The sequence below is a fragment of the Anopheles darlingi genome, chromosome 3, assembly GCF_943734745.1.
Source record: "Anopheles darlingi chromosome 3, idAnoDarlMG_H_01, whole genome shotgun sequence".
NCBI classification, from domain to species: Eukaryota; Metazoa; Arthropoda; class Insecta; order Diptera; family Culicidae; genus Anopheles; species Anopheles darlingi.
Window position 1 is genome coordinate 12,418,967 of NC_064875.1, and position 10,408 is coordinate 12,429,374.

Sequence of the window (10,408 nt, forward strand, 5' to 3'; positions counted from 1 at the left end):
CGCTGATCAGAAATACGGACGCATTGTTCTTGCGCAGCTGCTCGATCAGCTCCTTCACACCGGGCGAAATGGTCGAGGGATGGGTTTTCAGGAATTCGCGAATCTGTCGCTGCGACGGTTTGATGAGATCGAGCCGACGCTTAAGAGCCTCCTGGAACGTCATGCTACCACCCATCGCTTCCTTTGTGCTGTAGGGAGGAAGGAAACGATTGTAAAGACCCGAGAAAACTCCTCGAAGAGCGCTTGCCAGTACTTACAGTGCGGCCACTTCGCTTCCCTTGCCACAGTACTGCGCCAGCTCGTCGATGCCCTCCTCGGTGATGATGGTCGAATCGACATCGAAGCACACGATGTTTGCCTTCTTGAGTGCTTCACGGGCATCGGCTGCCCGCTTGGTCAGCTCAGCAGGCCGATCGTTCGTCATGTTCGTGCCGTTGCTGCTATGGTGAAGTTGTTGGGAGACCGCAAGCTTGGATGGCACGATCGGTTTGAAGATGGGTGGTGCCGGTGGCAAACTGTCTCGGCGCGCTAGGATCGGCTCGAAGGCTTCTGCGCCGGTTCGGCTACCAGCGCCACGCGCACCCTCCGGCGCCGAGATGGCTACCAAACCTCCGAACAAGGCACTGCAATCGAGAAAGAGCAAAAAGGAAATGTAACGGAATGTTTAAATTCAAATCCCAACAACCACCACGACAGCCAACTGTCATAATCAGCTGACCGAAGTAAACAAAGAAATCCGCGAGTGACAGTTCGTCGGACGCAACAAAAAAAATTGTTTTCATCATCCCAGCAAAATCATCATCATCGTCGAGAGTGAAGAAGCTGCAAAAAGTGCCATCCTACATTCCACCCAACCCGGGGAATAGTGAAAACCAATCCATTTTAATCCGTGTTCTTGTCGTGCACTGTTAAAAGCCCCGTCGTGAGTGCGAAAAAGGGGGCCATCGAGAGAAGCGCGACGCAATTAACTTCACTCTCAAGGAAGTCCACAAACGATGGACACGGGCGGCGGTAGCAGCATGACGTTGGTCGACTCGACCGAAGAGGGTGCTCCAGGAACGTTCCACATCTCCTCGTTCTCCCACACCGACGATGACGATGACGACGGTGGTGGTGGCCGGGGTCGCCGTGTCCGGCCTGGCGGTGGGCACGATGATGACGACGATCTGCTATCAGCCTCGAGTTTCCAGATTGGCGGCGTAAGCGGCAGCACCAGCACCCAGCGCTGCCCCCTGTGTTACCTCTCGCGACGTCGCTTCCACTGTAAGGCCTGCATCCGGAACGGGGACTTTGTGCACACGCTCAGTGCTACCCCGCACGGAGCTCATCCGCAGCTGCAGCTTCCGGAACGGTTCGGGGAGAAGCAGCAACGGCTCCGCAATTTGCGCACTGCCAATGCCACACTCGAGGCTAAGGGCTTACGGATGCTGGAGAAAAGCCGTGTTGCCGGTCGACTGAGCGGTGACATTAAACGCAGCACCGAAAAGGCCAACATTCTGCGCAAAACGATCGAACAGAAACGCATTGCGATCGAGGAGTTGCGAGCGCAGGAACGTGCGCTCCGCGAACGGAACCGTACGCTTCGGATCAAGCTGCCCCGTTGTGATGATAAGGTGCAGGAACTGAGTGAGTTCGTGATGCTGAAACTGGAGGAAAGCGAGCACCGAAAGCAGCAGCTGACCGCGATGCAGGAGCGGCTGCAGCAGCTACGGCGTGATCATGTCCAGCAGCTGGTGCGCTACATCTTCCCCGTCTCGCAGACGATCGTTAGCCGCAGCCAGAGTGCCAGTACGGCGTCGAGTGCGAGCGATAGTTCGGCGGCTGCGACGGCTCACAGTCACAGTGGTCACCATCCGCACGGTAGCCGCAGTACGATCCACGAAATCTCGGAAGCAACCCGTACGGCTTACGTGCGTGGCCAATGGGTACTACAGGATAGCTTCGGAGAGGTACAGCATGTGATCGTTGCACCGTCACTGCCGGGTACGGGTAACTATTCCGCGTACACCGAGTGGGTCGCTGGGGTCGGTGTCGGTAGCTCCGCGGGTTCTTCCAGTCCGGGATCACGCCAGGCACGCGTCGGATGCCACAATCCGGCACATACGATCGCGGCAGCACTCACGTACACCAGCCAGCTGGTGTGTCTGATCGGGCAGCTGCTGGACGTCCGATTACCGTACCGGGTGGCCTATGCAGACTTTAGCAAAACCACGCTTACGGAGACGCAGTTCCGGCGAAAAGTGGCACGATTGAATACGGACATTATCGCCCTTTGCTATGCCCAGGGTTGTCGGTTGAACGAGATGCATCCGACCCATACGCTCGAGAACGTACTGTGTCTGTTGGCGTCGCCCTCTCTCGGTCATTGCGGTGCAACCGATCGGAACAGCTGCCTGAGCGATTCGATGGAACAGCTGCTTACGCAGGACATCGGGGATGATGCGGATTCGGAGGGTAAGTCGATCCGGATCTCGGTACGATCGAGAATGTATTTTCATGACCCCCTTCCCGGTACTATCTTCTCTTCTCAGATGAAACTAATATTCATCAAGAGTGGGAAGCAGTTCCGAGCAACCTGTCACCAGTGACGGCCGATCAACCCTATCTACCGCTAGCGGTTCAGCTCGATCAACAGCACCAGCTACTGCAGCAACAGTACCGCCGTGGCACGATCCATCACCAGTATCAGCCACCCGGTGGTGTTACTGCCAGTCTGGTGACCAGTGCCTTTGCTTCGGTCAGCTCGTTCTGGAAGGGCTGGACGGGCAAATAGAGTGCCGAAAACGATCGAAGCCGCCAAAGCCCCGCTAGATTCCCAGCTGGAATTAACCAGATCCGGAACCATTCATCGTTGCAGCCACGAATCTCGTTGCTGAACACGAAAACAAAAATCCAAAAAGAAATCCCGCACAAAGGCGTGTACCACCACGTCGTGGACGTTGAAGTTATTTTTTCTACATAAACATTTTTATAAAAAAAGAAACGAACTAATACGCTGTGTGTTTTACGTTAAGAAACGTGTGGCGTCAATGGGCAACCCCCCTATGAAGCAGCCAAAAGGATGAAGACGGAAGCTGAGTTAGTGCTAGTGTCTTCTATTAATTCCTAACGCGAGAATAAAGCAAAAAGCGCAACCGAAACTGTGATTAATCGAACAAGCAAACAAACAAAAATGGCCTTGTAAAATAGTTCTTTCCGTAAATCCGAACAAATTGAGCGAAACCGATAGAAAGTGATGCAATGCAGGGTACGCGAACCATCACCACGATCGTTCGATCGATCATATCAATGGGAAGCCACAGTTCCTTGTTATGCTAACGAAGGGGAGGTTCGCGAGGTCAAATCGTCTTCGCTCGTCACTTGAGCCTATTGGAGTCTCCTTGAATACATGAGTTGCCAATCGCCTGCAATCAAAGCTGGCAGAAAACATCCCCTCGTGGATCAAATTTTTATTTATGAAAAACAGTTCTAACTAGCGAAGAGACTTACACCATTAAAATACTATGAAGGTAACGTTCTTTGCCAATACAACCAATCAAAACCTTTGTAACTTTCTAATGTAAAATTACTTGCACTTATGTGGCAATAGAGCATGTGCTGTGCAATGCACCAAACAAATTGCTGCCGACCGGACAAGCCAATCTGAATAAACAAGATTGTGGAACCGATGTCTTTCTTGTAGTTAGCTCTGCATTCCTAGGCCATCAATCAGGCGAAGAATCATCATTCCGTTAACCAACAACTTGATTCCAGCGCGATCTTACGACCGGAGCAACCCGTTAGTTGTTTTTCTGCAAAAGTTCCGCCTCTTATCATCGCATGGCATGAGAGTCCAGAAAGTAGTTCAACGATCATCTCACAGATGACTAGATGGATCGTACAGCAAAAACAACACACTCCCCTCTCCACATCGTCCCCTATCGTCCGGGCAGGATCAAATAACAAAATGTATAGTTTCCAACCCGGGGGCACCAACCCCCTTCCTCAGCGATTGCTCAGTTGGTGTCCATGACGCGCGATTGTTGTTTGTGCCGATGGTGAGATGAACAATATTTTTGCCACAGTTGTTGCTGGCACGGCATCATCACCATCACCATCATGGCCATCACGCAGCGACCAGTTATCGCCGTACACGTTCGCTACACGCCAAGGTACTTGTGGGGACTGGGCACACGGTGCAACAATAAGTGGGTTGAGTAGGAGGGTTACCGGTCGGGCCATCCTTGGGCCATCGCCCAGACGACAACCAGCGACCTCATCATCATCACACCATCGCAATCAATCAAGCACACTCGTTGATGCACTGTTGCTAAGCGACTAGCATGCTCACGTCTACTATGGCGACCTCCTATCCACGACTCCTGCTACTGCTGCTTACCGGTTCATGATGCTGGATAGATGATCCGGAACACGGGTGTACTGGATAGAATGTCCTCAACAAAAACACGCACACACACACAAAGTGGATTGAAGATCACGCTAGCCAAGATCAGCTGGTTCTGGTTGGCCTCGAGCCGTTATATGTAAGTTCTAGCTAGAAGTTCCGCAAATAAGGGCCGGTTTCAACGGCGGCGGGACTGACTTTAAACAGGTTTTGGTATACCGATCACGATCTCGGTAACTCGATCTCGAGGGTCTGTCAAGGAAGTGTATTAGCACCAGAATGCACACAGCACGCGTCCCGTTCGATTTCTCGCAAACAACTGATGCCGAACGGGGCGCCGAGATTCTCTCTTAAACCCAAATGGGACAGCCGCCAACCCAGGGGGAGGACAGCCCGTGGTTGGGTGCGGAGCAGCCATCCACCAATCGGTCCAATCCAATCGTCGCTTCCCTGGCATTCTACAGCTGTTGCTGCTGCTGCTGCTGCTGCGGTCCATGTGCGCTGCCTGCGTGGTGATAAGGATGGATTGATTCCGGCGTGGCGGGGTAGTGATAGGTAATGTATGCTGATGGTGGTGGTGACGGTGCAGTCGGTGGCAGTAAACAACAAGTAGCCCTTTTCTAGAGAGGAAAGAAGGCATTCTCCACCCACTTCAGCACGCGACATGAAGTTGCCATCTGGCCTGGCTCGGTGGTTGGTTGGCGGGATTCAATTACTAACGGGAGACCTTCATGATCGCGTCGATGACGTCACGAGTGGTTTCGGAGGTAAGAGAGGAGGAATCGCGTAGCAAGTGCCACGAGGTACGAGGTGCAGCTGTTGCCAAGGTGCAGTTGCAGTTGCAGTGCCACAACGCGACCGATACGGAGCGCACAGGGTTATGCCACTTGTACAAATTGTTTACCATTTGAAAACACGATCGTCTCGTGACGATGACGACCTCTAGCCCCAGTTGGTGATTACGCGAGGATGATGATAATCATCGCGAGATCTACGGGGAACACATGATGCACACACATACAGGAAAGTAGGTGTGAGTGAGGGTTATCCCGCGCCCCTTGTTCTCGGGGAAACTTTCTTTCGAAGTGATTCCTCTTCAACGCGGCAATTCACTTACCTTGTGGTGACGCAGGTGAGGCTCGAAAACCGAGCGGATAGTCCCTTAATGATGCCCGGTAGCATTAGCGGCGTTAATCCTACACAACGACCACTTATACCTCGTTTCGAAGGGAACCCTGAACTCCCTCAACCTACCACTTTACGCCGCACATTCCTTGACACACCAGATAACGTTAAAAGGGCTCGTTGTGATAAGGCGATCCTCGCTATATCGGAAGCGCCCTGAAACAGATGTTCTCCGTCAAAACAATCTCGCGTGGCGGCCACTGATCTGTCACAAATGGCGAGAACGCGCCTACCAGAACGCACACAAACGCCGTACGGGGTGGAATCGCGCCAAAGGCTTATCGCTTGCAGCAGCCTACTTGACGCCACACCGTTCTCGAGTGCAATGATGATGGCCAACGCACCATTATCGTCGCTCCCCAGTACGATAAATAAAGGACAGTGATCCACGCACACATATGCGCGAACCGGCGCGATCACGATCATGCAACCATTGCGAGGTCAACCCCCCTCCCCGTCTAGAACATGGCGCGTGAGAATATTTGAAAGCGATCGCGCTCATGCCGGTATCAACCACGTGATTGTGGTGTTTTGCCCTCGGGCGCGCAGTTGCCTGGCGGACGGTACTATTTCGGAAATTGTCCGGTTGGAAACCAGTTTCGAGCCTTTGTGTGTTTTCGGAAGCATCCACTGATAACGGACCATCAGACCATGCGCCGTTGTCACCGATGACCCCGAACGGAAAAAGGTTATCCGTTTGGTTGTCGCTAGCTCGGTCAACGGAATGAGAACAGCAGGTTTGAACCAGATATTTTCGGTCACTTTTGGATTTGAGATTCGGACCACGGTCATAGTGCGATCGCGGGTTGCGATGCGTAGGTTATGCGCAGTATCACCGCAGACCGCAGTTTGTTCTGGCGCTGTTAAATAAATTAATTCTAATGCAAGCCAATTGTTGTCGGCGAGACGATCGGCACGAGATCTTCACGGAAAGTGATCTTGAGCTAAAAGAGTTAAGCAAATGCTTACCAATGGATTCCATCACCACCATTCCATCCAACAGTTCCGAAGGTCGGTACGTAGATGACATCAGCGCGTCATCGCGCACATGGTTGGTTCAGCGTCATTCCCCTCCCCCCGGGGGGAAAGCAGCTGGTAAACAATTTGTTGGTGCGATCGCTAGCGATCGTCCCACCTTTTTGCAGCCCATCATTGAATTACGCTCTTCATCGCGGATCTGTTTATTTAGATTGCTCGACCCTCAATGATGTTCGACGATGAAAAACAAAAAAACAACGCCCCCCGGCCAGGGCCATCGATCGTTGAAACCACGCGAGAGGGGCTCGTCAACCGTCGTCGAGCTGCAGCAACCGCTCCAGTGGAGTCTCCTGAAGAAAGGCTCGTATCTCCTCGGGCAAGGAGCTCTGAAATCGGGCAAGCTGTTCGATCAGTGCCGATCGAAGGTCGGTTGCGTTTCGCGTAGCATCACCGATCTTGGAGTACAGATCGTAGAAGAGTTTAAAAAATTCATTGAAATTGGACTGGGTGGACAAGGTAGTGCCAAGGGTGGTGGACAGATTGGTACGATCACCTGCTCCTGTCCGGACTGGAAGCTGCTGACTTATAAACTGCCTCAACGGGCCACTATTAAGCTCGGCAGCTCGTTCCAGTACCTCCGGTGGCAGGTTTACGGTACGAGCTAGCGAAAGACCATAATTTTGCACCAGAGTGTGTCCTTCGGTAACAACGTACTTATACCTCAGTCGTTCCTCCCCATCGATATTGATCGTTTCCGTCTGTAGACACAACCGGGAAACGTTATGATGCTGTTCCAGTGGTCGCAACAGCTCGAGACAGTGCGTCGTCACGTAGACAAATGGTTTCCGAATTGAGGACAGCGTTGGTAACGTCTCCGGATCTGCATCATATCCTACATGCCCTACAATTCGTTCCAACAGAGCCCACTTGGGGCTGCTCGTATCAGGTCGATGCGTATCAGCGTAAAGCTCATCGATCACCACGAGACTGTTTGGCGTCAAGCAGTGCCGTACGAACTGAAGCTTCTCCGGGGCCATTGAGCTAGTATCCTCCTGTACCACACTATCGGCATTGCCGAAGATGGTCAGCAGACGATCAACGATCCGGATTTGTGCTGCCATCGCCGGTACATAGCATCCCAGCTGGGCCATAATCTGAAGCAAGCAGATTGTTTTCATGTAAACCGTCTTCCCGCTCATGTTCGGTCCAGTTACGATGAATGCATTATACTCCGGGGTGGCAATCTAGAAGCAAAAATGGCGTTTAATGATGTACCATTCTTCGCGGAACCAATGCACTTACCACATTGTTGCGAACAACCTTCCGGTTACCACCGAAGCGTTCAAGCAAAGGATGCCGCCCGGAAACGATCTTCGTTTCCTCCCCGTACCGTGGCTCACAGAACTCCTTGCCCTGGCTTACCGTCGCCAGCGATTGAATGACATCCAGATCCGTCAGGCAGCCGACCAGATTGTACACCGCATCGACACTCTCCCGGATGCTCTCGATCAGCCGCTGTATGATACCGTAACTGATTTCCTCGATTTCTTTGACCAGCGAACTCAGCTTTTCGTTGAACGCCAGCATCCTACCGTTAGTGAGGGTGTACCGGCGTCCCACGCGGTTCACGATCCGGAACGCCGCCAACTGCTCGGCCACATTGTCTACCTCACCATCGTTAGCCAGCGCGTACAGCAGATGAAATCCGTGTGTCTTCGAGTGGTGCAGCTTAAGCTGCATCCGCGTCTCAAGACTGAGCTGCGCTACGTACTCTCGAATTTCATCGATTACACCGGAGTAGAGCGTCCGCAGCAGGTCAAGAATCGAGTTAATCCGGGCGCGCACCAGAAACAAACGATTGTAGCTCGAGTTCCGCTCGCCTGGACTACCATCGTCCAGTGTTTGACCGATCTTCTCCAGCAGCTCGGCATACACACGTTCCTCCAGCGTTTGCTTCAGATCACTCAGGTACTCCGCCTGTACATCGCGCAGCAGATCGCTTAATTTCGGGACAGTTTTCAGAACATTGCGCAGACTTGTTGCCTGGTTCAGCATATGGATCGTATTTTGATGAGTAGATTTCTAGAAGGGATGAAGGAAAAAAAACCGAATCTGAAAGCCTGCTGGAGGGATCGTGGCGACAGCTCGATACACCTACCATCCGATCGATGTCCAATGACAACCGCAACAGCCCCCCAATTTCTTTGATCTCCGCTAGAAGCCTTCGAATCGATTGCAAAAGAATAGGTTTCGCGAGAAGCTCACGGATGCACTGCAACCGTAGCTCCAATCTATTCCGATCCGTCCACGGCTCTATGATGTTCGCACGCAGATGCCGCTTACCGATGCCGGTGACGCAGTGGTTCATGAAACCGTACAGCGATTGCCGCTCGTCGCCTTGCTGCAGTGAACCGAGCAGCTCCAGCTTGCCCACACTTTCCACATCCATCGTCATTGTGGCCATTTTATCGATGTAGCTCAGCTTCAGGGAACGGTGCGCGATCAGCAGCAGGCCCGACTCACAGCAGTGCCTCAGCAGCGCACCACACGATGCCAATCCGTAGTACTTGCGCTGCATTAACCCACGGAGCCGCCCGTACTCTGCGCTACACAGTTGCCCTAGATACGACTCGGCTAAACTGTCGTTAAAGTAGGCTCGGCCCAACCCGAGCACCTGCACCGCCGGTAGGAACTGCTGGATCAGCTTCGGCAAATAGGATGTACCGTGTTCGAGCATGTGCTCCGAGAAGAAGACAACGGCCGGATCGAGACTGTGCAGCGTCGTCAGCGTGACGGAGTACCAAAAGTTGTCCCCGTACTGTGTGATCTTCAGGTGGGGCGAGGTAACATCGATCGCCGCAAGACCGATCTCCAGGGCCGCGTGTCCCCGGCCCTCGGCCACTACCACCATCACGTACGAGTCGAGCGGACGTCTCACGTTCGGTTCACCGTCGGTCGGTGATGGTAGGTTTGCTTCCTCGTTCACACCACGGCGTAGATTCCCGAACGATCTGCTCCGGTTGTACGGAATCGAACGGTCCATCCGCTCCGAGGTACGGTTGGCAGCGAACGGGCGTGTCCCATGCCCAAAGGGCATCCTTACCAACGATGGTACACTTTTGCTGCGATACGGAATGAAGTTCATGGCGCTTTGTGCAGGATTCTTCTCTGTGACTACTTAGACCAAGAGTGGACCCGAGGCTGTCGTCGTCGATACCATGCGTATAGCCAACTGAGATTGGTGAAACGGCTCGAACCATCGATCCGGCTGTGTTAGTGTCAGGCAAAGTAACGGTGGGAAAAAAATGAACTAGCAACGTGTATTTCATTTTCATCTCAATGGTGTGTATTTCGAAATTGTATATTACCATCCTCATTTGCACACGCTTTCACTCATACACAACATGCCCATCTCTCGTACTAAACTGTCCCCTTCTCTCTTTCTCTCTATCTATCTCTTTGCCATCCTCTGTCGCTCTGTCTGCGCCTCGAGCCACCGAGCAGAGCGAGGATCGCAGCAACCATCCGGACACCGTTCTATAGGCTTTCTTGCTTCACGTTTTGAACAATTATACTTTTGATCGATTTATTTGTTATTATCTCCTTTATACAAAAAACCGTTAGTTTTACACTTTTACACATTAGCCTTGCCCTTGTTTTATTCCAGTTTTGTTCTGACCTTTGCTTTGCTTTGCCCCGCCCGACCTTTACACATTATTTACTTTTCTCATTGCATTCATCGAACAGGTGCATTATCTTTTCAGTGTGTCCTTGTTGTATGTTTGTGTGTGTGTGTGTGTGTATTTTTCTTTTAACCTTTCTTCTTTTCATATACTTCCTTTAATGAGTGTCCAGTGCAAG

General features: G+C 52.3%; 3 protein-coding genes across 4 annotated transcripts in view; 1 reads left to right on the forward strand and 2 right to left on the reverse strand.

Moving 5' to 3' along the window:
* LOC125956119 (phosphoserine phosphatase) overlaps positions 1-5,880 on the reverse strand; it is a 6,519-nt gene extending 639 nt beyond the window's left edge. Inside the window, exons 1-3 of one of the 2 annotated variants that reach the window (XM_049687685.1) lie at positions 5,502-5,880; positions 258-623; positions 1-188 (exon numbers count right to left, since the gene is read on the reverse strand). The exon at positions 1-188 is cut by the window's left edge and continues 276 nt beyond it. In XM_049687685.1, the coding sequence (XP_049543642.1) occupies positions 1-188; positions 258-623; positions 5,502-5,566 (619 nt within the window). In that variant the 5' untranslated portion in view covers positions 5,567-5,880. Of the gene's footprint in view, positions 189-257; positions 624-4,378; positions 4,837-5,501 lie in introns of those variants that run through there. The other variant, XM_049687686.1, reaches the window with a different exon arrangement.
* Positions 792-3,140, forward strand: LOC125956095 (beclin 1-associated autophagy-related key regulator). Its single transcript, XM_049687635.1, has 2 exons — positions 792-2,454; positions 2,532-3,140. The coding sequence occupies exons 1-2, from the start codon at positions 996-998 to the stop codon at positions 2,771-2,773; spliced, it is 1,701 nt and encodes a 566-aa protein (XP_049543592.1). The 5' UTR covers positions 792-995; the 3' UTR covers positions 2,774-3,140.
* An 854-nt stretch (positions 5,881-6,734) lies between the features above and the next one.
* LOC125956135 (mutS protein homolog 4-like) lies at positions 6,735-9,692 on the reverse strand. Its single transcript, XM_049687709.1, has 3 exons — positions 8,706-9,692; positions 7,850-8,629; positions 6,735-7,791 (listed from the first exon to the last, which is right to left on the reverse strand). Exons 1-3 carry the CDS (start codon positions 9,690-9,692, stop codon positions 6,856-6,858), a joined length of 2,703 nt encoding a protein of 900 aa, XP_049543666.1. The 3' UTR covers positions 6,735-6,855.
* Between the last annotated feature and the right edge of the window lie 716 nt (positions 9,693-10,408).